Here is a 27,463-nt window from a genome sequence, read left to right as displayed (position 1 = left end):
TGCTTCTACATCCGGTTTATACACAGCTCTATACAATATACAGAAACCTTTATATACAGATATATTTATAGAATAAGCTATATTAATTTCTCTTCTTTTTACAGCAATATTAGTTTGGATCTTTCATACATTAAGTACAAAAAAAGTCTGGGGAGAATGGCACGTAAAGTGCGTGAGGGTCTGTGGGGCCCGGCTGCTCGCTACTGATTGCATATGGAGTCGCCTAGGCCCCTGGGTGGACAGGCCCGCATACTTGTGCTGCAGGTCTGGGGATGGAGTGGGGGTCGGTCTGAGCCGAACCGGGCTGAGGGGGGTGGCTCAGATCCCCCAGTGTGGTATGGGGTGGAGGAGGGAGACGTGCAGCAGGCCCATCCTTCAGGGGCAAGGTGGGTAGGAGGCAGATTAGGGGTGGGCTGCCCCTGGGTGCCCAGGACTAAGCCCAAGCCTACCCCAGCCCCAAGCCTGAAGGTGTGGCTGCAGCCTTGGGGGTGGGGGGTCTGTCCCTGATGGCTCAGTCCTGGGGTGGGCGACATGCCCACATTAGAGGTCCCAGGACCCACCCTGGCAGAGGAGGAATTAAAAGACCAGACAGCAAGTCTCTCCCTGTGACTGGCCGGGGTACTTGTCAGATCTTTCCTCTGAGAGTCTATCTTGTTTGCTAAACTCTCAAGAGCCACTGATTTTGTCTTGTTTCTGTGCTGGGCTGAAGCTATGCCTCAGCAGGGCCAGGGTGTCCTTGAGTCTGGTGAAGGTGGGAGTTACACAGGATGAGGGGAGGCCCAGCTCCCTCTGTCAGGGTGGGCAGGGGTTCCCAGGACAGCCATCCGGGCCAGTCCCAGCTGTGTGGGGAGCCGGGGGCCAGGATTCAGGCCCCCAGGTACCAGTGATCATGAGATGGGGGGCTCTTCGTCATGGGAGCCTAGGCCACTCAGGGAGGCTGCGGGCGGGGCCAGAGTGGGAGGGACCATGCCACCGCAGAATGAAGGCACGAGCAGGCGGTCAGCCGTGCAGTCAGCGCCTCGGTACACACCAGTTTTCCAAACCAGGGGTCAGAGCAGCAGGCGCGATAGGAACAGATGGTGTCTAAAGCTGAGCTTGTCCCTGTAGCCCTGCCTCGAAGGCCCCATCATGCTCCCTGACCATTTCCTTGGCAGGCTGAGAGGGACAGCAGGCAGGCAGGGCAGGTAGGGTGGGCGGCCCCAGCAGCCCCTTCCTCAGGAACGGTGCACACTCATGCACATGCACACGCGCTGACACTAGCATGCACACCCTCCCACCCCGCTTCTGGGGAAACACCGGGTCGCTACCTCCCTAACTGCTTCCCAAACCCAGCAGGGAAGGAACCCCTATGGGGACCTCAGGCTAAACCAGGACTGCTCCCAGCCCTAGGCCCCTCCCTGGGCAGTAGACAGAGGTCTCCAGCCAATGCCCACCATACCCCACTCTTGGCCCCACCTCCTAACAACATGGCATTGAGGGTGGGAGGAAGGAAGGCCTGCTCCCAAGAGGGTGCCCAGGCCAGCGAGGAGGGAAAGCTGAGGGGGACCAGGGTGTGATGGTTCCAGATCCCCGGGCCCAGAGCTGCCTAGGCATGGTGGGGGTGACACCAAGGGGTCAGGTGGGGCCCTCAGAGGAAGGGAGCTCTCGGTGCCTTCCTTCTGCCCAGGGCACTGACTCTGCAGCTGGGGTGGTCACAGCAGTGCCCACCACCCTTTGGGAGGCCAGGATCCTTGGGGGTAGAAGGTAAGCCAGGAAGTAGCCAGCAGGCAGGGCAGGCCTGGGTGCCCAGGACCCATGAGCAGAGGAGGCAGCATGAGAGGCACAAGGCAGAGAAGGGGCGGCCCTGACCCCACCCTCCTCTGGCCCCTCCAGGCCCCTGGCTGCCTTGGGCCCTGCGCGGAGGAGGGCTACTGAACACCAGTGGGCAGGGGGCTTGCAAGCCCAGAACACGTCCTGGGCCAAGCCCAGCAGCTTCTGTAAACATGTACAGCACTGCAGGCCACCTTGGCAGGGGCACCCCAGGGGGCTGGCCAGCAGGCACCAGATCTGGGGGGTGGCCAGGGCAGATGCCAGCCTGGACCACAGATGAGAATACATGTGTGCGGGACACTGCTCTCCCCCCGGCCCCCGGTCCCCGGCCCCTGGGAGAGCAGCCAGCAGGCAGTGATGGGAGGCAGCTTGCCCATGGCCTGTCCTGGAGCAGGGGGTGCCAGAATGCCCCCATGGAGGCCAGTCAGGCTGAGTGTGGCCCACCCAGCAGGCTGCCCAGGCTCCTCCCCACTCCACACCCTTTCCCATCTTTCCCCATCTGCAGGGCCAGATCCCAGCCACCTTGGCTCTGGGGGTCCTAAGCTGAGGTAGGGATGCGGACCCCCAGCTCAGCAGCGATGCCTGTGCCTGAAGCTAAACTGCCCCTGCGGGGTCTGTCCTCAAAGCTGCCTGGCAGGGGACAGGCACCAGGTGCCCACGGGGCCACCTGCTCCTGCCTGGGCCCGGCTGGCCACACAACAAGGGTGCTAGCGTGCTGAGATGACCAGCTCATCTTGCTTGGCAGGGCTGGCTCCGTGGCCAGTGGGGGTAGAAGTCCGGATCTTGTCAGCTGCCAGGCATTCCTGGCTACTGAGGCCCGTGGGCGTCAGGTCCATGAGCTCACCCGAGGAGCTGAGCGGGAAGGAGGGCGAGAGCGAGATGCCCGAGGAGGGGTCGGCCGAGCCGGCAAAGAGCCGTGGGGGCTTGGGCACCAAGTTGGGCTCAAATTGGGCACGGAGCAGGATCTCTTGTTGGCTGGGGGACTTGGGGCCCTCGGCATAGTCGCTGGTGGGACTCTCAGGCACCACCATGCAGTAGAGGTCCTGGAAGGAGCTGCTCTTGCTGTCCAGGTTGAAGAGGCTGTCGATAAACTCGGCGAATTCCAGCACCTGAGGACTGGGCGAGTCCCCCAGGCGCCCGTTGTGCAGCGTCAGCTCCCCGCGGGAGGCCAGTCCGCCACCCCCACCCCCAACCTCTTCCTCCTCGTCATTGGCCGAGGCACTGGGGGGCCGCTCAGGAGTGACGCCCCCGCTGCCCAGGGCCGCCTCCAGGGGCTGCGTGTCCTGCGAGTGCTTGGACAGGCTGTCAGCCGCCAGCAGCTCGGTGCGCGAGCTCAGGGATGGGTTTTCCTCAGGGATGGCAGGGTCAATGTAGAAGAGGTGGCCTTCATCACGCTCCAGCACAGCGTGGAGGCTGGGCGAGCCGCGGATGCTGCGGAAGCCCGAGGAGCGGCGCGAGTCGAAGCTGTACAGGGACTCAGTGTCCGAGAGGCTCTCCATGGTGGCCAGTGGTGCCCGCCGGGCCTGGAGCTCTGCTGCCAGCCGCTCCTGGGTGGACAGCAGCAGCAGCTCCACTGGGTCCTGGCGGGCTGCCGCTGCCGCAACCACCGGCGACAGCAGCCGTCCCTCTGAGAAGCCCTCCAGGCTCATCTCAGACTGGGACTTGCTCCTGCAGAGGGAGGGGAGAGCAGGGGGTATGAGGCTCAGAAGGGAGAGGAGACTGAATTCCAGCTCCCTGGCTAAAAACAACTTGCAGGGAATAAAGGGTACAGTTAATTTAGCAGTTGTTGATGGTTTGGGGCAGGGAATGCTTTTTTTTTTTTTTTTTTTAAATTTTTATTTTTGAGACGGAGTCTCGCTGTCGCTCAGGCTGGAGTGTAATAGTGCAATCTCGGCTCACTGCAACCTCCGCCTCCCAGGCAGGTTCAAGCGATTCTCCTGTCTCAGTCTCCTGAGTAGATGGGATCACAGGCATGCGCCACCACGTCCGGCTAATTTTTATATTTTTAGTACAGACGGGAGTTTCACCACATTGGTCAGGCTGGTCTTGAACTCCTGACCTCAGACGATCCACCCACTTTGGCCTCCCAAAGTGCTGGGATTATAGGCGTGAGCCACCGCGCCTGGCCAGGAATGATTACTTTTTAAAAACAACTCACAAGAATCCAAGAGAGAAGACAAAACAGTTGATGCTGGGTTGAACCGTGGTGGGGGGTCCCTAAGGGGCTAAGGCCCTGCTGGCAGCACTAGGACTTCAGGAGTGCCGCTGGGGTTCTCTGCACCAGAACTCCTGTCATTGTACCGATGCAAGAATGAGGCTCCAAGAGACTGGCTGCTCCAGGTCACTCATGAGGCCACAGGGAATGAGAGAGACAGTGGGAGGGAGGGAAGGAGGGAAGGAAGGACAGAGGGCAGCAGGGAGGAGACAGGGAAGGGAGAGAGCCCTGCCCAGAGCTGCCCGACTGGTTCCATGCCAATCTCAGAGCCAGCACCCCTGGGTGCCACTCCCAGGGATCTCATCACTTCCTTCCTCATCTGGGTCTCCTCCTGGTCTCTCCCATGGGCTGCAGGCCTCTGCTGGGTGGGGAGCCTGGGGCTCCGCAGACCAGCCTGCAGGGAGTGAGTGATGAGGCAGGAAGTGGGTGGCTTGCAGCAGTCACTGCAGCCGGAAATGGACACTGGCTCCTTCATCTGGTTGTGCAGCTGCCACAGGAAATGCACAAGTGGCAGGGAGAGACGTCCAGGTGTCCCTACCAAGGGCCAGGAAGCAGCCTCTTGACCAGATCTGGCAGGGTCTATGTGGGAAGGTCCTAGAAAGGCAGGACAATCCTCCCCTGGAAGGACTACCACTTAAGAGCCTTGCAACCCTCAAAGAGTGTGTGAATAGGAAGGGTGCTGTGGCCCGCACGTGCGCGCCCCTGTGAGCATGTGTGTGCCCCCCTGCATGTGTGCACGCCCCTGTGAGCATGTGTGTGTGCCCCTGCATGTGTACACGCCCGTGAGCACGTGTGCACGCCCCTGTGAGCATGTGTGCGTGCCCCTGCATGTGTGCACGCCCCTGTGAGCACGTGTGCATGCCCCTGTGAGCATGTGTGCACACTCCTGTATGTGTGCACACCCCTGTAAGCACGTGTACATGCCCCTGTGAGCACGTGTGCACGCCCCTGTGAGCATGTGTGCACGCCCCTGTATGTGTGCACACCTCTGTTCATGTGTATGACTGTGTAGACCAGACGTCTGTGTATGTCAGCTGGCCTGTGTGTCTGGGTCTGCGCACGGGTGTATTCATGCGTTTCCATGAGTGGCTGCCTGTCCACGTGTGTCCTTGTATATGTGTCTCCACCTTTGTCTTGGTGTGTGTCTTGTACATGTGCATGTCTACAGGGGGTGACGTGTAATTATAACTAATAATGTATGTGTGTAAGCTTCGATACAAATATGGAAGTAAATGCATGTCCATCTGTTTGGGTCTAAGTGTGAAAGAGTGAATCTGTGCAGGCCAGGCACGGTGGCTCACGCCTGTAATCCCAGCACTTTGGGAGGCTGAGGCAGGCGGATCACCTGAGGTCAGGAGTTTGAGACCAGCCTGGCCAACATGGTGAAACCCCATCTCTACTAAAAATACAAAAATTAGCTGGGCGTGGTGGCAGGTGCCTGTAATCCCAGCTATGTGGGAGGCTGAGGCAGGATAATCGCTTGAACCCAGGAGGCAGAGGTGGCAGTGAGCCAAGATTGCGCCACTGCACTCCAGCCTGGGGGAGAAGAGCGAGACTTCATCTCAAAAAAAAAAAAGGAAAAGTAAAAAAGAGTGAATCTGTGCTTTTGTGGCCCAGCGTTTGTGGGTCTGTGTGCCTCCCCTGGCTCATGTGGGATTCAGGGACAGCAGGCTGGGGGACAGCTGGAGCACAGCAAGAGAGCTCTGGAGCACAGAGGGGGAGTTTGACCCCTCCTGGGCACGTGTGCAGAGCTGAGCCCAGTGCATGCACAAAATGCACATGCATACAAGTTTATGTGCTCTGAACCACACTCACCCTGGGGTGGGGCTGGGAGTAGCCAAGGCTCACCTGACGCTGCTGTTGCGGTGGTCTGCAGTTGGCAGCTCCAGGGCGAGGCCAGCGGGCATGGGTGGCCCCGTGGGGAGTGGCTGCTGCTGGAAGATGAGCTCAGGAGTTAGGTCTACCTCGGTAGGGCTCACCATGACCTTGGCAGCAGAGAGCAGAGCGGTCTTCCCCTTATTGTAGTTCTCCAGCACCTGAGGACAGGACAGAGGAGGCTGGGGGTGGTGGAGGGACACCATGCCCCATTCTGGGGCCAATGTGGAGCCAGGGCCCAGGCCTCTCAGGCCAAGCAGAGCCTCATGGAGTCACCTGGGTCCCACTCTCCTCCTCCCGAGGGCACCACTCCCCAAGGCCTGAGACTTGCCCATCTGGTCACAACTTGCCCCATAGCCCAGCGAGTGCTCCTGCCCTGCCTGCCTTCAGCCTTTCCGCAGACAGGGAGTGGCTGTGGCTGTCGCTGCTTGCCCATGCATCTGTTAAGTGCCAGGTGGCCTTCAGGGCTCTCTGAGCTGAGCCTGCCTAAGGGACAGGCCCCTGGGAGTCTCCTTATCTCCTCCTCACCATGGGGCAACGTGATGATGTGGAGAGAGCCAGGGGTGTGAGGTTGAAGTATTTGAGTGGGGCTTTCTGGCCCAGCTACCTACTTCTCTGAGCCCCAGCACCCATGTCTGTAAAATGGGGCAGTGATCCGACGGTGCTTACGGGGTTCTGATGGGGTGACAGTGCCTTGTTCCCTGGTGACACCCTGCCGGGAACTGCCTCACCTTGTTGAGCCCCTCCATGACCACATAGGGCAGGTGCTCATGCAGCATGGCTGGCGAGATGATCACCTCATTGAAGGCCTTGTTGTCGCCCCAGATGGCGAAGTACGTGGGCTCCTCCTGCTCACAGCAGCTGAGAGGGACATGGGCAGAGGGGAGTTAAGGATAGGGTGGTGGCCTGGCCCTCAGCTCCTGGCTCTGCTCTCTGCCCTGCTCAGCAGGGCTGGCATGGTTTGGAGGCCCCTGGCCTGCCTGGCAGCAGGGCTCTATTCCCTGGCCTGGCTCCTGCCCTGCCCTCAGCCTGGGAAAGGCTGACCTTGAGCCTCAGCCATGGTCCACAGCCTTCGACCAGCTTTTGGCCTGGGTCACACCCGTTCCACCTGCTGCAGGGCCCAGCTCACCAGCTTTGTGTCAGGCGAGGAAGCGGACCCTGGAGGGAGGAGCCAGAGCCCAGCTGTCTGAAGGAGCGCAGTGGGAAAGGTCTGCCCACTTGTCTGCTCCTGTTCTCTTTCCTGGCGTGGCCCCCACCTTGCTCACAGCTGTCTTCGAGGAATCCCCTTGATGAAGCCAAGTGACAACTGAGGTGTGAGCTGGCCAGGGCCTGAGGGGTGAGCCCTCCAGGGCACCTACTTTTAAATGGACCATGAGTGGGGAGAGTTGCCCTGGGGGACACCAGGGAAGGGCTGACACTGGAGGCGAAGCCAAACTATGGAGAGAGACGCCTGGAGTCCTGCTCAGGGCTGGCCTTTTGTTCCATTTCCAGAGCCCGATGCTGGGGAAATCCCGCCATGGAAGCCCTGGGCCATCTTCTCCCAGCCCCCACCCCCAGCCCCGAGGGGTGACTAAGCCAGGGCCGGCCCTGCCCTCCACGGCCGCTACCCCTGCAGCAGCAGACCCTGGCAGAACCTACCAGCACTGCTCCGCAGGGTGGTTGTGGACCACGTGGATGATGCGGCCAGGCGGGTAGAGTGGAGTGCTGGCCGAGAGGGCGATAGTTAGATCGCTGGGGTGGGTCCAGAGCCGCGTGCTGGCCAGGGTGGTCACCTCTACCTCCTCGGGCAGTTCCGACTTGGGGATGCATTTGGTGGCCCCCACGATGATCCGCCACTGTGTGGGGTGGAGTGGGAGAGATGGGGACAGAGCTAAATGGCACTGGTTGGGGGGCAGGGGCAGGGGGACTGAGAAGGAGGGCTCAGCAGGTGAGAGGTGGGTGGTGAGATGGCAAAGGGACAGGGGAAGGGCAGTGGCCGGAGCATTAAAGGTCGGTGCCCACCTGAAGAGGCAGTGGCTGAGGTGCACGGTGGCCAGACGGCCAATAAGGTGCCAAGGACAGATGACATGGAATTGTTGAATTTCAGGGCTGGCAAGGGGCTGGAAGCCCAGCCAACCCCTAATCTAGTAGATGGGGAGACAGGCCCAGTGAGGGGAAGGGACTTATTCTGGGTCACTCCGCAAGTCCAAGACAAAACACACCCTGGAGTTGAGTCCAGCTGGACCTGCCAGGCCTGGCCTGACGAAAGCCCAGGACTAATCTGGTGGGAGCAGTTCCACCTCCCCAGAACCAGGCTCCTCCAGGCAGGCACAGTCCCACAAAGCTTTGCTGCCCTGCTCACCGCCTGGCACCTGGTACCTGGCCCAGGGCCCTGACTGCCACAGGGTCTAGGGCACCAAAGCTGGGAACGGTCCAGACGGGGCTGAGACAGTGAATGGGCAGAGGGCTCGCCCAGGGCAGGGGGTGGGGGGCGGGGGCCGAGGAGGGGTGACCACACAGAGGACCCTCTCCTCCTGCGCCTGGCCTGCTTCAGTGTGCCTGGCCACCACGTCCCCACCCCCACCTGGCCAACCCGCCCGCCAGTGTCCTCCAGAGACCTGATGCGGATTAGGAAGGGCTGACCCTCTCCTCTTGGCCACAGCAGAAAATGAGAACAAACTGTACCCAAATCCTCTCCACAGGTCATTCCCAGCCCTCTCTGAGCCTGGGGAATCTCAGTCTTCAGCAGAGGCCTTTCCTCACCGCTCAAAGTCTCCAGATCGCTTTCTCCTGACTGTGGGCAGCTCCCAGTTCTGTGTGATGGAAGCCTCTCGGTTCCCATCCTGATTCTGTTCTAACTTGTTATCTGAGCAAATGCAAGTCCCTCCCACTCTGGGTCTCAGTTTCCCTATCTGCACAATGACAGGGGTTGTATGGGTTGAGCCTAGGAAATGCTGAGGGTCTGACATCCTAAAGTTCCCATGACACCAGCCACACCCTGCCCTGGCCTCCCATGGCAGGGCCCTTTGTGCTTTGTCCCAAGAAACCAGTGGGGGTCAAGGGCAGGGACAGATGAGGCTGCACAGAGGCAGGGTGCCCAGGCGGGGGCTCACTTTGGGCTTGGTGCTTCGCTGCAGGACGTCCAGGAGCTGTCTGCGGAAGCCTTCCAGCTGGGAGAGGCCAATCCTGGAGAGGGAGCAAGACAGCGCCGTCAGCCAGGCCTGGTCAGGGGCTATGAGAGGTACAGGGCGAGGGGCGGAGGAGCAGGCACACGCCTAGCCCCTGGAACAAGAAGACACATCAGCCAGGGTCATGGGGTGGAGAGGCATCCACAGAGCAGCTCCCCAGAGCACAGCCGAGGATAGAAGGACAGGCAGGGAGGGCACCAGCACGTGCGTTCACCTGGGCTTCTCACCACTGGGCAACTAAGGGTGGGGAGGGGCATGGAGTCCCTGGAGAGACAGGAATCAGAGTGAGAGAGACACAGGGGCTAGGGGGTGGGTAGAGGCCTGGAGGAGAGAGGAACAGCCTGGCAAGGGACCGTGGAGTCGGGGGAAGGACTCACCTGGGGACGAGGTCTTTGCCCAGAACCACAGCAGTCACGAACTCCTTGGAATACTCCATCGCATCCTCACTGCAAGGGAAGCCGAAGCAGAAGCTAAGGCCAAGGGGGAAGGGTGGTGGCGTTCCGGAATCGGGGGGCCCAGCCACAAGCAAGCCCTGTTCTTGCACTCCTGGGTTGGGTCCCGGGGAGCTGGCTGGTGGCAGGCTGGGCTGCCTGCCGCCTACGCTGTCTTTCCCGCTGGTAAGGCTTTGCTGGGTAGATCCTGGGGGGTGCACGGCATTTCAGAGCCCCCACCCTCCACTCTCCAAGCCACTCCCAGACCTCCATGTGACTAGAAGTCAGACTCCAGTCCAGCTCCTAGCACCAGCCAACCCTCAGCCTCCACTGGTCCCAACTGCCCCAGCCAACTCTGAGGCCCCAGATGGCTCACCTCAGCAGGCCTCCTGGTGGGGAGTAGGCAAAGCACTTGAGGGTTGGGTACTGTGGGCGCAGAAGGAAGGAGAGGATGGCAGCGGTGCCCGCACCCAGGGAGTGGCCCACCACAATCAGGCCGTAGTGTTTGGTTCCGCGGCCCTGGAGACCGAGAGAAGCCTGAGAGCCCTGCCCCGCTGCCTGCCAAGTGACTGTCTTAGCCAACCCAAGGGAGGCAGAGGGTCTTCCCACCTTCCCAGAGTCCTGGGATCATGTCTGTGCTGTGTGAATGCTGGGGCACAGAGAACCAAGCTAGGTCCCCACAGAGCGACTGCTTAGGCTGACTGTTCTAATAAGCTCTTACTTATGCCTCCAAACCTTGCTCAGAGGTTACATCCTTAGGGAAGCTCTCCTGATTTTCCAGGAGTGGCTCACTCCCTCTAGTCATTGCATCTGTACCTGGGATGGAGTTTTTTTTATCACTACAGTGATTACTCTGCTATAAACATGTGGTTACCTGACCCCACCTCTCTACCATTTCACTACTAGACTGAAGTCGCCTGAGGCCAGAGCCTGCTTTGCTTTGGAAAGGGCAGCTGGTGGCACCTCAGGAGCTACCTGCACAGACCGTGGCCAGTGGGCAGGACTCAGTTCCCGCCCCTCCCTCAGTTCCCCACTTCTCTCTGCTCTGTATTTTGAGCCTCTCCATGTTTCCTTCTGACAAATGATTCTGCAGCTAGGAAGCTTAAAAGCCGCCTGCCCTGAATCATCTTTGTGCCGCTGGTGTCTGCCATGAATCAGGTGCCCAATGACTGTAGGTGGGGCGGAGCAGGACGCCCACGGGACCTGGCACAAAAGAGGAGGGGTTGGGAGCCAGGCTCGAAGAGGTTGCAGGAGCCTGGCTTGTGTGGGAGGTGCGAGGCTCCATCACCCATCCATCCTCTCCTCTCTCTGCTGCCTTGGAGGAGGGGGACCCAGGTGTGACAAGGGCTTGGTGTCATGGAAAATGCCTCACCAGGTCTCGCCCAAAGGCCTGGGAGAGGACCATCTCCTGCTCCAGTTTCTTCTTGATGTACTCAGCTGAGAGGACCATTCCCTGGGTGGGCAGGAACAGAAGCAGGTGTTGGTGGGAGGCCTCCCAGTGACCAGCAAACCCACAGTGACCTGCAGCTCAGGAACTCCGCCCCATCCATTTTTCCCTTTGGGCCTCGTGACAACCCGGCTGGCAGACATGCCGACTGTGTCACTTCCATTTCACAGGTGGGAACTGAGGCTCGGAGGGGCGGTGTGGCTAATGAAGCTGCTATGGTCACTTCCCAGCTGCCTCTCAGGTTCTTCCATGGACAGGCTCTGGGCTGGGCAGGGCAGTGGGGGTCGCAGCAGTGGGCCGCATGGGCCTTCCAGACTAATCCATGCCTCTCTGACCAATCACTTCCAGTGAACCCAGCAGGCAGGGAGGAACCCCCAACAATACACGCCTCTGCATGCTGGCAGGGGAGGAAAGAAGCCCAGGGGCTCTGGGGTCCATGATGCGGGGTACCTTGTGGCCTAGCCAGGTGCCGTGGTGCCCCTCCACGGGGAGGCGCTCAGCGTCACCCGTCAGGTCAGTCAGGGCATCCTTGGGGAGAGAGGAGACAGGTAAGGGGTGGGCTAAAGAGGATAGGAAGAGGGAGGCAGGCACCCCCGGGGGCTGGGAGCCACGGGCAGCGTACCTTGGGGGACAGGGTCCCCCGGATACTGATCACCACCTTCTTCTTGTCATGGTCCACCGCCACGTAGAAGGGTGTTTCGTAGACCTAGGAGGCAGGCAGCTCGTGAGCCTGAGCGGCCCCGGTGGGGCCAGACTCGGGGAAAGTGACCTAGGCAGGTCTCCTTCCCGGCCAGGAACTCTGGCTCCACCAGCCACGGGGCCTCTGCCGCTGGAAAGGCTGATGGGCTCCCAGGGTCACTGGGGATCTCCTCCCGACCCCAGTCACAGGCCTGCCCTGCCCTCCCAGCTCCTTGCTGGCTCTGGCAGCCCTGAGTGCCACCACTTGCCCCTCAGTCCAGGTGATGTCTGCCCCTCCCTGCTTCTGCCCTCACTTCCTTTCCCCAAAGGGCTAGGGCCCGGCAACCCAAACACTGGGTGTGGGGTTGATGTCAGATTTCCCAGCCCCAGAGGTGGTGCAGGTAGGCCAGGGTCCGGGGAGGAGGGGGCCACCTCTGGTCTGCCCAGCTAGGGATGCCTGGAAGCTGCAGCCAGCCAGCGCCAGCCAAGCGAGGGCTCCTGCTGGCCTGGAAGGACAGCCTCAGCACCCTAGGCCCTCAGCTACCTGCTCCAGACACCAGGCTCCCGCCCTGCCTGGCCTCACCGCATCATGGCAGGAGGTATAGACGATGTCCACCGCAGTCATGTTCTCATCCAGGAAGTGGCGCCGGATGGCAATGGCGTTACAGCCACAGCAGTTGTCTTCCTCGATGGTGACTCCAGGGGCGAACCGCGGCCTTGCAGGACACAGGCAACACCTGGGGTAGGGTGACAGAGAGTTCAGGGCCAGGGAGTCCCTGAGGGAACAACTGTCTTCTGCCACCGTCCCTGGAACCAGTTCCAGTTGGGCGTTCAGCCCCACTGCCTCTCCCAAATCACCCTTGCTAAGTCCTGGTGACCCCCACGTCACCAAATCCACTGGACACTCTTAGCCTTCCTCTTAACTGAGCTCTTGGCAGCACCTGACCCTGTGGGCCCTTCCCTCTCCCCACCTGGCTGGGGCCCCCTCCCCTCTGGGATCTCCCCTCTGGGCAGGGCCTACTCAGCGATGCCCCCAACTCTGAGGTCCTGGGGTCCCTCTGGGGGCACTGGCTCCTCCATGCACTCATGCAGTCTTGTGTTTTAGACACCATCTGCATGCTCAGGAATCCATCCCAGGCCTGCCCCAACCCCCAGATGCTTCCATCCAATGGCCTAGCCAACACCTCCCTCGGAGGCCTGACAACCTGCCAGCTCTCAAACCCCTTCCCTGCTTGTGTACCCCAACCCTCCTGAGGTCTTCCCAAGGCCCCTTGGTTGCTTGGCCTCTGGCTTGCAGCTGTCTGTGGCTCCTCAGCCCTCACCCCCACGGCCATGCTACTCGGTCAGTACATGTGCTCGGCTTCCCTTCACACTCAGAGCGGGACTCCAGGCGTTCCCTCACCTCCCCTACCCCCGCCCTGGAAGCTCTGCCTGGGACTGCCATAGTGGCCTTGACTGGCCTCCTTGCACTTGCCCCTATGCTCTCAGCTCAGCAACAGAGTGGCCCTTTTAAGAGAAGTCGAGCCACATCATTTTCTTTTTAAGACCCTACAGCAACACCCTGTGTACCCCACCTGGCCCTGGTCTCTCTGATCTGCCGCCGGCATGTTCAGCAGCACCTGAGACAGCGTGGCCTGGCCCTTGCTCCTCTGGGCCTCTGTTCAAACGTCCTGTCACAGTGAGGTCTCTCCTGCTACCTCATCTAACAGCGAGGGCTCCCCAGGCCCCCAGGCACCTGGCTTCATGTGGGTCCAAAGCGCCCATCTGCTCCACCATGTGCCCTATTCGCCTTGTCTATGTGCTGTCCACCTCCCTGCTGGGCAGTGATCACCACAGAGAGGTCCACGGCTGTATCCCCAGCACCCAAACAGTGCCAGGCACACAGTAGCCTCCCCTGTGAGGATGAGGCAGCCTGGGAGCTGGGCACCCGACTAGGTGCAGCTGCGCCTCAGGCCACCAGAGGGAGCCAGCACCCAATGGCTAGGGCACCAGGCGCTGGAGCCCACGTGACTGGGCCTGCCAGCTGTCACGGGATGACAGCTGAGATTTTATTAAGAAGCTTGGATTCTGGCGATGCTGGGAGGTTTGTCTTCACTTGGAACATCACCTGAGTGACTATTACACACTTTCCAATGGGGAGAGGATTCGCTGAGAAATCCACAGTGTTTGCGGAGGGGACAACCCCAATGTACAATGGGACAGCATGGTCCCCCCCACTGCAGGTCAAGTGGTGGCGGGCCAGGGTCTAGGGGCTGAGCTCCTGTGCTCGGCAGCTGTTCCCTCTCCAACCTCAGCTGAGCATGAAGCTGTAACAGTGTGGCCTTTGGAGACTGGAAGCTTGAGTTTGAACCCTTGCGGTGTCACTTCCTGACTGCAAGGGCCTGGAGGTCATTCAGCCATTCTAAGCTTCAGTTTCCTCTTCTGTAAGAGCAGGTGCTGACAGCTACTTCACAAGGCTGGTGTGAGATCAAGGGTCCAAGATGCAGAAATGGTCTGGCCTATTATAAGTTCTTAACAACGGGTGGCTCCTCCCTTCTCTGGTGACAGGGCTGCCTCTGGGTCAGTGATCTGCAGGCCAGGGGGACCAGTCAGGGGAGCAGGGCCAGCACCCTGGAAGGCAGGGCCCTGGGGCTCATCCAGGGCAGGGCTGGGGCCCAGCCAGAAGCAGGCCTGGCTTGCTGTGCTCTGCATGGGCTGAGAACTGCTGCCAGGGGAGAGGCCTGGGCCTGAGGCAGATGGGCAGCCCTTCTCCCTCTGGCCAGGCTGCTATGGACAGGCTGGGGCACTGAGAAGGACACTGGACTCTGGCCTCCTCCTACCACCCTGGGCTGCAGGCCTGCCTCTCTCAGCCCCACAGGTACCTGGTTCTTCCAGGCAGGGGCCTGGCTGGGCCCTCATGAGTCTAGGGACTCTGCTCTCTCTGCAGCACTAAGGCACCTAATGCAGATACCAGCATTCCTCCTGTTTGCAGAGCACCAAAGAGCCCTGCCTGCCAGTGACGCCCTGGGTTCTGAAACACCCCATGGGCAGGCAGGACAGATACCACCTGTTACAATTTAGGAAACTGAGGCTCCAAGAGATGTCCTCACACTGCCAGCGAGTAATGGAGCCTGGTGCTCATTCTGAGAAGTTCTCTGCCATCGCTGGGACTCCCAGAGATGCAGGCAAGAATGCCAGGCACGTGCAGCTGACAAAGATGGGAAGTGGGCATGAGGTGATCTAGTCCTCTCTGATCAGTTGCTGGAGGGATGATGAGATTCGGCCCCGAGAGCCACTCAGCTTTCTGAGGACAGGGAGGGCATTGCAGAGTAGGTGTGGCTGCTGTGGGTCCCAAGGGCAGAGGTGTCAAGGAAAGAAGCTGCTGCCCAGAATGCCGGTCTTTCCAGAACGGGAGCCCAGGGAGCTGTCCTCCTTCTTCCTGGCATGAGCTGAGGGCGGAGACACCCAGGACAGGGAGGGGTTCCTCCTGGAGCAGGTGCCCTTCTCTGGCCCACTTAGGAAAGCAGAGTCCACCCAGTCCCCAAGCGGTGGGCTGAGGGCGGAGCCAGGCTGCAGGCCAGGTCTGGGGCTAAGGCCTTTCCCAGATCCCTACGAAGAAGGTTGGAGCCTTTAAGTAACAGGCCTTCTTGGTGCCTTTCCAGAGACCTCTATGGATGGGGCCTCCCTACCAGGAAAGTCCTTTCTTCTAGAAAGGCAGAGCACATGAGGGGAGCTGAGAGAAGGGAAGATGTGGGCAGAAGGGAATGGCTGAGGGGGCAGAGAGAGAACGCCAGAAGGGGAGGGAAGGCAGCAGTATGGGTGTTATGCAATATCTCATCTAGCCCTCTCCAAAAAATTCCACGAGGTATGTATCAACATCTTCACTTCGCAGATAAAGAAACCAAGGCTCAAAGAGGTAGACCCACTTGCCCAAGGCTGCAAGTGACAACATCTGGATTCAAACCCATAACTGTGTGACTCCGAAGCCCACAACTTCACTGCTCAGGGATAACACAGAACTAGAAAGGCTGAGGCCCACAGAGGTGCAGAAAAGAAGCCATTCAGGGCAAAGCAGCGGGTGCAGCCCCTTAGCCCTTCCTCACATACCACCCGGGAGGAGAGGCGTAATCGCCGGGAGACGGGACGGGGTACTCACGAGCAAGACCGAGCCAGCTGGCAGAGGCCGCAGGCGGGCTTCCGCATCAGGTACATGGGCCACCCATAGGCAGCCAGGGCAAAGAGCATGTAGTAGCAGACCTCTTTGTAGCGGAGCATCTCTTGCTAGAAGAGAGGAGGCAGAGGGCAGTCACCTCCTGCCCTTCCCGCCTGCAGCCTCAGGGCCCAGCAGTTCCCAGGGTGGGAGACTGCAGACCCACCCCCAGGCAGGGAGGCGCTGCTGGTCCCCTGCTGAGGTGTGGGGGCCAGGCCGTGGAGGAAGGCCACTCCTCCAGGCGATAATTGCATTTCCCTAATTATCTCCATGCAACCAGAACACGAATCCTCAGAGATCTGTCCTGTTGCTCCAGTCTCAGAATTAATGATCTGGGGACAGAAAATCACTTGGTCCATTTCCTTGCCTGTTTTCCAGAGAAGGGAAGAGTTGAGGGGCGTGAGGAGTAATCCCCCCAACTCAGCAATCAGTGCTGGGAAAATGTAGCCCTGAGAGGCCCCGGCCCTCTAGCTGGGCGGGGTGTGTGGGCCTTGAGCAACAGGGCAGCCACGCTGGGCCAGGAGACCAATCACCAAATCTCTGGCCCTCCTGTTCTCTGACTGCAAATATCGGGAGCCTTCAACTTGACTCAGCCAGCTGCAGGTTCCCAGGGCTCCGGGCAGGGGCTGCGGTGGTGGGAGATTGGGATCTCTCCGGAGAAAGGCGCCAGTTTGAAAGTCAGTGTGTCTGAGGCCCGGGGCCACTGTTGACACTGAGGAGGTTATTGGCTGCTGGGGTGGAGGGAGGAAGAGGCAGGGGTGTCCCAGCAAAGTGTCTGCCAGCTTCCAGTCTTTCCCGAGTGCCCCAGGCACTGGGAGAGGGAATTAGTTACCTTGTAAAAGTTAAGGAGGGTGATTAGTCACCTTGTGAAGTGAAATAGGTAGCACCTTGATCAGGGCCCGGAGGGGTGGAAACATCCCTGGCCAGCTCAGCTGCTCTTCAGGAACGAGAGTGGGAAGGAGGTAATTATCCTCTCCCTGTCGGGAGCTCCCGGCAGCCCTGGGGATGGGGTGGGCCCTGGCAGCCTCTGCCAGGTGGCAGGTGTGACCCTGGCACCTCAATGGGAGTCACTTGATGGGAGTCACAGCTGTCTGCCCTGCCCGCTGCCTGTGAGGAGGGGGAGGCAGAGGGTGGTGAGAATACCCAGGACAGAGCCTGGCAAGCAGAAATGGGCTGGTTTGGGGCACCTACTATGGATATGGCTGTTTTCAGAGAGGATACAAATGCCTGCTTTAGTGGGGAGTAGGGACAGGCAGGGAGGACTGAGGCTTTTCTAGAGGATTGAGTGTTGGGGGCTTTTTTCCTCTTTTTAAGGGACAGTGCAGCTGGAGTGCAGTGGCAATCGTAGCTCACTGCAGCCCTGATCTCCTGGGCTCAAGCAATCCTCCTACCTCAGTATCCCAAGTAGCTGGGGTCACAGGCATGTGCCACCATGCTTGGCTATTTTTATTTTTTATTTATTTATTTTTTTTACAGAGACAGGGTCTCACTATGTGGCCCAGGCTGGTCTCAAACTCCTGGCCTCAAGCAATCCTCCCACTTTGGCCTCCCCAAGTGCTAGGATTGCAGGTGCAAGACAGCACATGTGGCCTAAAGGACTGAGACTTCTAAGAGACGGAATCCTTTCCATTAGCATCCTGGCCGGCACTGAGGTTTCCTGGCACTGTGATGGGAATGGCTCGCATCCTCTCAGCACAGCTCTGGTAGAAGGTGTGCCCAGCGTCATTTCACAGATACAGGATCAGGCTCAGAGGCGATGAGGGGCCTGCTGGAGGTCGCAGAGACAGGCATCAGAGCAGATGCATGCTCCAATCGTTTGCTTCCTAAGGCAGGGCCTGTTTCTCCCGGCTGCCAGCTGTGGTTTCAGCCTGGGCTGTACTAGGCCCTGGGCTGTGCTGGGCCCTGGCCTGTGCTGGGCCCTGGGCTGGGGCCCTCCCACCATGGTACTGGCACCACCTTTCCCTATAACACACTGAATTTCTACGAAAGATGATTGAGAAAAGGTTCCACTATAAAAAAGCTCGGAAACCCAAGTACTACGCCCCTTGTGTTTCATAACAGCAGCAGGAGCAGCAAAAATCCTAGCAGCTCACCCTGGTGAAGCACTCTGTCATCTCAAGAAGCCAGGACCAAACACTTCTGAACTTGGTAAAGGAATTCAGGGGATTTGTTTGTAGAATCGGTGTGAGGTGGGTGGTTCTCGTGAGGGGCATGATCTGAGCAGAGAGGCTCTCCAGAGAGCCTGGAGGAGGGGGACAGGGCGGGGGCAATGTGGCTGGCACTGCGAGGGCAGCTGGGAGGAGTTTGCTTAGGTCATTGTGGCAGAGTGCGAGGGATGGGGATGGGGTGGGGTAAGAGCTGATCTCTGACTCACCGAATTCTTGAGGTCGAGGTACTTGGTGTTTCTGGTCACCGGCATCCCAGACAGGAAGGCCAAGATGTCATTGTTTGCCTATAAGACAGGCAGGTGAAGAGGGACAATCACTGGTCCAGGCCCGGCTGCACGGCCGGGAAAGGGGGCCCAGGCCCTGGTGTCCGCCTGCTTCCCAAAGGCCAAGAAGCCCAAAGGGCATGCAGCTTCTAGTTCTTCCAGGATTCAGCCACTTTTCCAAAATCTGAGGTATCCCCATATTTCCAGATGCTCCCCTTCTACCCAAAACACCAAGCCCCTGAGGACGTTCCTGGCCCACAGCAGGGGGAAGGTATTTTGTATGAGACACGGAGAAACCCTAACTGGGGTTGGTGTGCTGGGGGGAATGTGGGGTGGCCAGAGCAGCCATGTAGAAGACCAACTCGGGAGCTCACAGCGTCCACTAAGCCTGCGGTTAGAAGTCCTTTGAGAGCCAGCCCCAGAGGCAGCCATGCATGGCCCGGAAAGTCCCTTGAATAGTAGTCACGGAAAGCCTGGCCAAAGCACAAGCTCAGCAAGGCAGGGGGAGCCAGAGGAAAAGGTGACCTCCAGGGTGCAAGAGGGTGCATGGTCACTGGGGAGCGGCGTGGGAGCCGAGTCCTCTGCTGCAGGGGCCGCAGGGAAGGGGCTTGGAAGGAGGGTGGTGTGGAGAGGTGACCTGGAGAGGGCCTGGCAGTGCTCACCTCATCCAGCACGGCATTGCGCTTGGCCCGCTGCCGCTGCCGGAGCAGCACCAGGCCAGCAATGATGTCGGACGGCACAATGTCAAGGTCCCGGAAGAACTCCGCAAAGAGGTAGGCAATTTCTGAGTAGGCATCCTATGAGGTCCAGGAAGGCAGGAGGCAGTGGCAGGGGAGCAGGAGAGAGGACGAGAGGCCAGGAGTAAATCCCCCAGGACTGGGACGCTGCAGAAGCAGGTGTCTGCTTGGGGATCCCCTGGGCAGGTTCTCCCTGGCACCTCCACAGCGCCCACTGAGCCTGACCCCACGCGGCCCTGTGCGCCTGTGACCCTGAGGGCCCTGCCCAGGCCTCTGGGCTCCTAGACCTGGCAGTAGCCTCCCAGCCCTCTCCTCTCCTTGGAATTTGCACGGTGCCCACTGTCTACCAAGAGCAGGCACCTACTTGGGTCACTCCTTTCTGCTTTCCCAGATGCTAGGATCAAGGCCGGGTGGCTCTGGCTCATTTCTCCTCTAGCCAGCTCCTGGCTGCCTTCGCCCCACCAGCTGGGACCTTGGAAGTCCCTCTTAAGGCCTCTGTGGAGCCTGCTAGGTCTCAGGTCCCCTCCCCCAGCTACCCACAGGCTGCTGGCTCAGTGATCCCCACAATGTGCCCCAGAAGGGGGGTGTTCTCTCTGGTCCAGTGGCCCCCCTGTGGCTTCTCTCCAGGTCCTTGGCCTGAGGACAGCGCATGTCTGGGCCTCAGGGCAGGAGGCGAGCCCTGCTGGCTGGTGCACTCTTAGTCTTCCCTTCCTGGCCCCACGCTGCAGCCCCAGCCCCAAGCCTCTTCCCTAACCTGTCAGGAGATGCTGAGGTGGGAACAACCACATGGCCAGGTCTCACCGGGTCTCGCCCCTGGATGTTTGGTACTCGTAAGTGAATCAATCAAGGGCTGCAAATTCAAATGCCGAATGGAGCCAAACAGAGCCAGCTACTGCTCAGCTCCAGCTGACCGGAGGCCCTCCAGGACCCACTTTGCCAGATTTAGAAATACAGAAGTTTATGGAGACACCCCTGATTTTTAAATACTGGCATCCAATTAAAGTGTAAGCAACACAACACAGGCTGATTAAAACGTGCTTGGGACCAGACCTGGCCCCTGAGGCCATCAGTGTCTATCGGGACCTTTGCCCTGGGGCTCCGCTGTGATGTGCTATCTTTTCCCCAGACTCTGACAACAGCCCCAGCTCTGCCGGTGCACCCGGAGGGGCGGGCGTGCCCTCCACACAGCAGCCCCAGCCTCCATCCGCCAGGGGCCAGCTCTCTGCCCTCTGCATGGCCTGCCTACAGCCCAGACCCCTCAGACCGCCCCAGAGAGACGCAAGGGGGTGCTCCCCGCCCACCAGGGAACTCGGAGGCTTTCTTACACTTGATTACTCACTCTACGGCTCACCAGGGGACGCTGGTGGGCAGGAGCCACTCGAGGCTTCCCGGTGGCTTCCGTGGAAGGCACTTGGCTGTCTGCCTCAGGGAGGAGTGGTCTCCTGACCTCACTGGCTCTGCTACTAACTAGCTGTGGGACGCTGAGCAAGTCACTCCACCTCTCTGGGCCTCAGCTGCCTGATCTGTAAAATGAGGGGTGGGACTAGATGATCTCTAAGGTCCCTGCTCGCTGCGGGGCGCCCCTGGAGGATCCCGGGGCCTGCTTCCCTTCCCTCCCCTTGGGGGCCACCCCCAGCTGGCCGTGTCTTCCTTCTGCAGTGCCCTGGCATTAAGTCTGACCCTCTGGCCACTCCTCCGAGCTCCCAGGTGCTGAAGGCTATGTGTCCCCATCTAAGACCGTGCTAAATGCCTATCGGCTTTGCCAGGTCTTCTTGATTAATTTGCTGCTGGTGAAATGCTACTTTTCTTTGTCTTTAGGTCACCCTGACTCTGCATTATTTCTTCTCCTAAACTACAGTGTAAGTTCCAAGGGAGTCGATGCAGTCTTCACAGCTTTCTGTTCCCTTGACAAAGCAAGTGGACGTGGTCTTGCACGCTGGAGCGAGTGGCTCAGTGAATAACAGGCCCTGTGTGAGCAGGCTGTACTTGCTGCTGGAAACCCAGCTCCTTCCCACCAGCCCTGCCCCATCCTGCTTTGCCAAAGGAGCAAACAGCCCCTTAATCACCTGACCACAGGATGTGAGCCAGAGGGGAGCGACCTCCCAGTACTTACTGACTGGGAGTCCTTCGTCCGCGTGCAGCAGAGGAACACTTTGAGCCGGCGCGACCAGCTGGTGGCTTGACCCTCCTCTAAGCGGTGCCTGCAAAGCAGGAGAGGCGGTATGTGTGAGGTCAGAGGGCTGGACCAGAAGAGCTGGGACCCAGACATTCTGGAAACAGGGCAGCCTGTTCCCAGGACCTTACCAAAGGGTTCCCACAGGGGGTTTTTGGGGGTAACAGGGCCCAGGCCCTGTCAGAGCTGGTGGCCAGTGGCCTGGCTGCTGGCCAGCAGCGGCACTGCCTGACAGACTCCTGCTAGCCTAAGATGGTGTGTGCTGTTGGCCAAAGGTGGGTGGGTGGAAGAGGGAGGTGGGGAGTGCTGCGGAGACCTGGCTTTTGGAAGACCGAACACAGGCAGGCTCTGGGGCTTCAGAGCTGGGAGCCCAAAGTGGGGGCTACCCTGCAGCTCAGGTGTCCAAAGACTCAAACCCTGGGAGAGGTCAGCAGGGTACTGGGCCTCTCTGTCGTCTCGTTCTAAGGCCTGGAACAGACCTTCCAGAAAGACCTGCTTTTCCCCAGAAAGGATTTCAGACACTTACATATTCTACTTACAGGAAATTTATGGGGCTGAATGAGGTTCTGCATTTCCCAATTCCTTGGATCTGGTACCTAGGCAGAGGGCTCCATCCCTCACCCACATGGTTGCCCTTGTCTATTCTCACCCCCCAACCCCACCCCCAGTGGGTCTGGCTGCTCGGATGGAGATTCAGGGTCTCCAGAAGTCTGTACCCAAAGGCAGAGCAATGCGCCAGTTATTCACAGAGGTTCCTCCTAGGCTGGATGTCTGCAGTCGGTGTGTTTTGAGCGTAAAGACAACAGATCCAACGTTAAAAGTGCAGACCTCCAAACCGAGCAACAAGGGGCTGGCTTGCTTTTGTGCCATGGGCTGGCCCCTTAAAAGCCTGATGCTGGGTGGTCAGGAGAGGAAGGCAAGGGTGGCCCTCAGATGCATTCAAGGCACTTAACATCCATCTGGAGTGACAGGCCAGGCCCTTTTTTAACCTCTTGGCTCCTCCGTCTCTCTAAGGACCGCTTCCTGCTCTCCAACCCTGGCTCCATAAGGCAGATGGCCACGAGGAGGGCAACAGGGTCTTCCAGGGCTAAAGAAGGTGGGTAGGGAAGGGTGCAGGGAATTGCTGCTCTGGGGACCTGCTGGATCTTAGGGACTTGGACAGCTGTATATCCAAAATCAATGTCCCACCTTCCAGGGCTTGATGAAGGGACAGTGTGCTGGCCAAGCAGGATTCCCCAGAGCACTGTGGGATGGGTGGTGGTGGCCAGCTGGGCTGGGAGGGAAAATGGGCTATGGGGCCTTGGCTCCTAGACCTGACATTTTGGGCTGGGACGTGGCCAGAGCAGGCACGGGTGTGGCTCTGGCTGCAGTGCTGAGCTGACGTGGAAGGTCCACGGGGAGCCAAACACAGCAGTGCAGGAGGGTGGGATGGGGAGAATTCCTGCCGGGCGGGGGACGTCCAGGCAGCCTGCTCCCCAGGTGAGGGCGCTTGAGCCAGCTGCTCTGGGCTGCAGGTGTGCAGACAGTTCTGCACCTCAGCAGCTCGACCCGGGGCAGGCGACCTGCCCTCTCTGGGACACGGATTCCTCATCTGTGGAATGGATCTCACAACCATGCCGGGGTTCACAAAGGGATTAAATGGATGAATTGTGTGAAGGGCTCGGCATGGGGAGCTCCTTACATAATGCACTGTAGAAGCCCCATTAACAGGAGGTACTGGGACCCACCCTGGAAGCCCCTGTCTTTTTCTTTCAACAAACAGAAATTACTGTGACACTGCCTGGATGCCCTCTCTCATTTTGTCTGCCATGGCACACTTTCCCCATCTTTAAAACATCATGCAAAATTCACGCCCTCTAGGAAGCTTTCCTTGACTTACCTCTCCCAATCTCTGAATCCTAGAGGCAGCCTAGCCTAATTTAACAGTTAGTTAAGCAAGGACTCTAAAGCCAGACAGCCTGGGCTAGTTCCCAGTGTTACCATTTTCCAGCTGTGCAACCTCAGGCCAGTCCCATCATCTCTCTGTATGTCAGTTTCTCCACCCATATGATGGGGAAGATGACAGCTGTCTGGTGGACTTGTAACTTACTACACGCAATGCTTCGTTTCGCTGTTATTATCATTGTTATTATCAGCAGTGACAACGATGACAACAGTTACTATTAACTGAGCACTTACCCCGTGTGAGCACTGTGTTAGTCACTCTGCAGGTATCATCTCGGTTAAATCTCACAACAACATCACGAGACAAGAATTGTTATTCCCACTTTATAGACAAGGAAACTGAGGCAGGGAGCAGTTAAGCCCTTTGACTAATGCCCATGGCTCACACGAGGTTGGCATGCAGTCTGGGAGGCCTGGGATAGCCTCCTGGAGAATGGAGACCTCTGCCCACCAGTCAGCAAAGCCCACCCTGGGACTGCCCACCCAGCCCGCTGACTGACCGCAGGTTGTAGGTCCGCAGGTTACGCTGCCTCCTCTTGGTGGCTCTCAGCTTGACAAAGGTGCGGCCCGTGGGGTCAAAGACGCACAGGACAGTGATGCACACGCTGAGGATGACTACCCAGTTGCAGACAACCATTCCTGCGGGCAGCAGTGGGAGGCAATAGGCAGAGGCGCTGGGGACACTTCTCTGGCTCACCCGCTCTGAAGAAAGGGACATTGGAGGCTCCCTAACCCCAAATGCTGCTGAGGACAAAAGCCAGGCACCAAAGCCCCTGGTTCCAGTCTCTGGCCACATACGTGGCCACCCTCTTGCCCACCCACAACCCCGAGGGCCACTCTTGGCTCAGAGCAGGCAGCTTTGTGGGTTTCCAAGGACGTGTGGAGGAGCCTTGACTTGACCTGAGCAGCTCTGTGCCTGCCGCAGCCCACCCCAGACCAGGGTCCCCCAAGGGTAGTTGGCAGGCCTCAAGGGTGAGGGAAGCAGCCTCGCCCAGTCAACCTGCTGGTGCCCCCAGAGAAGCCACTTCCCCCTGGCAATACCCAAGCTTCTTCCTCTCTAAACTGATCCTGTCTCCTGTGCCCCTGGGGCTGCTGAGGCTCCAGCAGGCCTCACCCAGACATACCGAGGGTGACATTCTTGGCAGTGAGGTCGTTGCAGGAGGTGTAGTACTGAGTGAGCCAGACGATGCCCACGATGGCATAGATGAACTCGATCACCAGGATGGCTGCAAGGAGAGCAGGCCTGGCTGAAGGATGGCTGCCACTTGCCCGCCAGGGAAGGGCCTAGAACCCTGGTCTGGCCTTTCCTATTGTGGGGCTTTCAGCCAGCTCAGTAGCAAAGGCAGAGGCAGCGGGCCAGCAGCACTCCCCCACCCCCACCTCCCAGGCCCAAGCCTGTCCTGTCACCATTTGGTCCTGTTGGCCCCTGCCCGATCGCTTGCAATGGGCCCACCACCTCTCCGAGCTTCTGTGCTCTCAGGTCCCCAGGGCCTCCCTGATGGAGTTTTGATCTTGTTGCCCAGGCTGGAGTGCAATGGTGCGATCTTGACTCACTGCAACTCCTGCCTCCTGGGTTCAAGCGATTCTCCTGCTTCAGCCTCCAGGGTAGCTGGGATTACACGCACCCGCCACCAGGCCCAGATAACTTTTGTATTTTCAGTAGAGACGGAGTTTTGCCATGTTGGCCAGGCTGGTCTTGAACTCCTGAACTCAAGTGATCCACCCACCTCGGCCTCCCAAAGTGCTGGGATTACAGGCGTGAGCCGCCGCGCCCGGCCCATTTCCTCATTCTCTCAGGATTTCAGAATCGTATGTCCGAACTCTGGAATCAGACATATCTTAGGCAAGTTACCTATTCTCTCTGAGCCTCCGTTTCCTCATCTGTAAAATGGGAGTGACAACATCTATGCCATAGGACTGTGCAAAAATTAGATGAGAGCATGTTCACTTCATGGAAACTATTTCCCAGCAAGAGGCCTCTGGAACCTGATGGAGGAGAAGGGAAGGGTCCAGCAGCCGGTCTGCATCCAGCTCAGGCCCCTCAGGGGCCAAGACTGGAGGGGAGGGGTATGGAGTGGTGGCTGAGGAGATCTGCTGGCCTCAGGAGGGCAGCCTGGGAAGCCCCAGCTCCATGGGCAGCAGTGTGGCAGCTCAGAGACCAGACTTTGGAGCCAGACAGCGTGGGTTCAAATCCCAGTTCCAATATTTACATGCTTACTAGTTGTGTGACCTTGAGGGGGGCTAAGACTGGGCCCCAGTTTCCTCATCTATAAACGGAGAACAGTAACACCCGCTCCCTGTGAGTTAACACAGGAAAAAGGGCTTAGCCCAGTGCACAGAAGCACAAGAGCAGTGTTCACTAGAAATGACCAGAAGAAGGGGCTGCAACCTAAGCCCAGGAAGAGGACACAGGCTGGTCCCCTGGCGAGCTGGCCCAGACCCCTGAGGGGGTTCCCAGGAAGCAGGGGGCCTGTTTTGAGAAGGATCACAAGGAAGACGTGCTTTGAAGAGATGCATATGGTTTGGGATGGGGTCAGCACCTTTTTCTGAAAAGGGTCAGAGAGTAAACATCTTGGACTCTGGGACTCCTCAACTCGGCTGTTGTAAGGCAAAGCAGCTGGAGACAATACCTAACTGAAAGGATATGTTCCAATAAAACCTTATTTTCTCTTTTTTTTGAGATGGAGTCTTGCTCTGTCACCCAGGCTGGAGTGCAGTGGCACGATCTTGGCTCACTGCAACCTCCGCCTCCGCCTCACTGCAACCTCTGCCTCCCGGATTCAAGTGATTCTCCTGCCTCAGCCTCCCAAGTAGCTGGGATTACAGGCATGTGCCACCACACCTGGCTAATTTTTGTATTTTTAGTAGAGACAGGGTTTCCCCATGTTCGCTAGGCTGGTCTCGAACTCCTGACCTTGTGATCCACCTGCCTCGGCCTCCCAAAGTGCTGGGATTACAGGCATAAGCCACCGCACCTGGCCCAAAACCTTATTTAATAACACATACAGCAGGCTGGATTTGGCCCTCAGGCTGCAGTTTGCTGACCCCTAGTCTAGAATGTAAGCCATAGAAGGCCTTAGTTCACTGCTGTACCCCAGTGCTAAAACAAGGCCCGGCTCACAACAAGTGCCCAGTAAATACTGGCTGAATGAAAGGAGAGGTGGGAGTTGTCTGGGGCAGCACCCCAGGGTGGGTGGCCCTTACCCAGGCGCACGTAGAGCACGTACTGCATGGAGTCGCGGGGCTCCGTGTAGAGGATGCCCCCGCGCATGCTCAGCCAGATGATGGCCATCTCAGCAATCATGCAGCTCAGCAGGATGCCCAGGTAGCCGCGGCCGTGGTCCACCAGGTTCAGGGAGCAGGCCTCGTGCGGGTTATAGACCAGGCCGAAGAGCACCACGGACAGGATCACAAACCTGTCACAGGAATGCCCATGTGAGCGAGGCCAGGAGGTCCCTGCACCTCAAGATGCCACTAGCAGGCAGGCCCTTCCCCAGCCCGGATTCAGGGGAAGGTGGGGTGGCAGCAGGCGCCTCCTCCATAAGACCATAGTCCACCTGGCATCGAATGCCTAGAAGGGCATGGGCAGCCAATAAAAGACTCAGGGTTAGCCATGGGGAGACAGCGGCAGCAACTCCCCCCAGTGTTGAGGGCAGGTCCAGCAAAGGTAGCAGGGGTCTCGGCTCCATGTGGGTATTGCCCTAAGGGGCTCGATGTTTCAGGCACCTCCTCCAGGCAGCTGGGGGCATGACAGGGTCAGGACTTGGGCCCAAGCAGAGAGGAACAAATGGCCAGAACGCTTCCTTCCAGGCCTTTCTCCCCAAACCCAGGCCTGTGGCCCTGGGCCTGGGGACTCACCAGGTGGTATGCAGGAGGAAGAGGAAGATGGCCGGTAGGACGAGGTCATCGCTGCCCACAGACCAACGCCGCCGGAACACCACGATCCCGGGCATGGCTGGCGGCTCTGCAGAGGCTCAGCGGACCTGGTGCTCACCTCCTGAAAGAAAGCAGAGGACCTTGTAGCTGCCTGAGGAGGTGAAAGCACCCAGGGCCACTGCATTCCTGGGCCACGGGACCAGTCCCTGGTGTGGCCAGAAGCACAGGCATTTTTGGAGCTGGCCACTGGAAGTGCTGACCCATCTCCGGGCAGGAGCCAACACAAAGGACCTTAGCAGCAGGACACAGACTTCAGCCTTCCCTCTGGGGTCTCTCCTGTCCCCCGAGACTGGCACTAGCCCCTAGGGATTGGTTTCTACCTGGGGTTACCCCAACAGTCACTGTTTAGCTCTATTAAAGACCCCCTTTTTCCTCCTTCATGGGATCAGTGGGACCCTCAGCCCAGCCCTCAAACCCTATAATCTTTAGAC

At 59.0% G+C, this 27,463-nt stretch overlaps 1 protein-coding gene across 1 annotated transcript; it reads right to left on the bottom strand.

Moving 5' to 3' along the window:
- Nucleotides 1-27,095, bottom strand: DAGLA (diacylglycerol lipase, alpha). Its single transcript, XM_011993340.1, has 19 exons — nucleotides 26,955-27,095; nucleotides 26,301-26,512; nucleotides 24,221-24,322; nucleotides 23,597-23,735; nucleotides 21,093-21,180; nucleotides 18,905-19,039; nucleotides 18,186-18,263; nucleotides 15,758-15,882; nucleotides 12,206-12,359; nucleotides 11,567-11,650; nucleotides 11,395-11,472; nucleotides 10,870-10,950; nucleotides 9,874-10,016; nucleotides 9,444-9,512; nucleotides 8,992-9,064; nucleotides 7,538-7,734; nucleotides 6,631-6,760; nucleotides 5,873-6,060; nucleotides 1-3,477 (listed from the first exon to the last, which is right to left on the bottom strand). Exons 1-19 carry the CDS (start codon nucleotides 27,047-27,049, stop codon nucleotides 2,517-2,519), a joined length of 3,132 nt encoding a protein of 1,043 aa, XP_011848730.1. The 5' UTR covers nucleotides 27,050-27,095; the 3' UTR covers nucleotides 1-2,516.
- Nucleotides 27,096-27,463: the final 368 nt, after the last annotated feature.

This window comes from Mandrillus leucophaeus, unplaced genomic scaffold (assembly GCF_000951045.1).
Source record: "Mandrillus leucophaeus isolate KB7577 unplaced genomic scaffold, Mleu.le_1.0 Scaffold43, whole genome shotgun sequence".
Classification (NCBI taxonomy): domain Eukaryota; kingdom Metazoa; phylum Chordata; class Mammalia; order Primates; family Cercopithecidae; genus Mandrillus; species Mandrillus leucophaeus.
The sequence above is the reverse complement of the archived record's forward strand: the minus strand, read 5'-3'. Positions and strand labels throughout refer to the sequence as shown.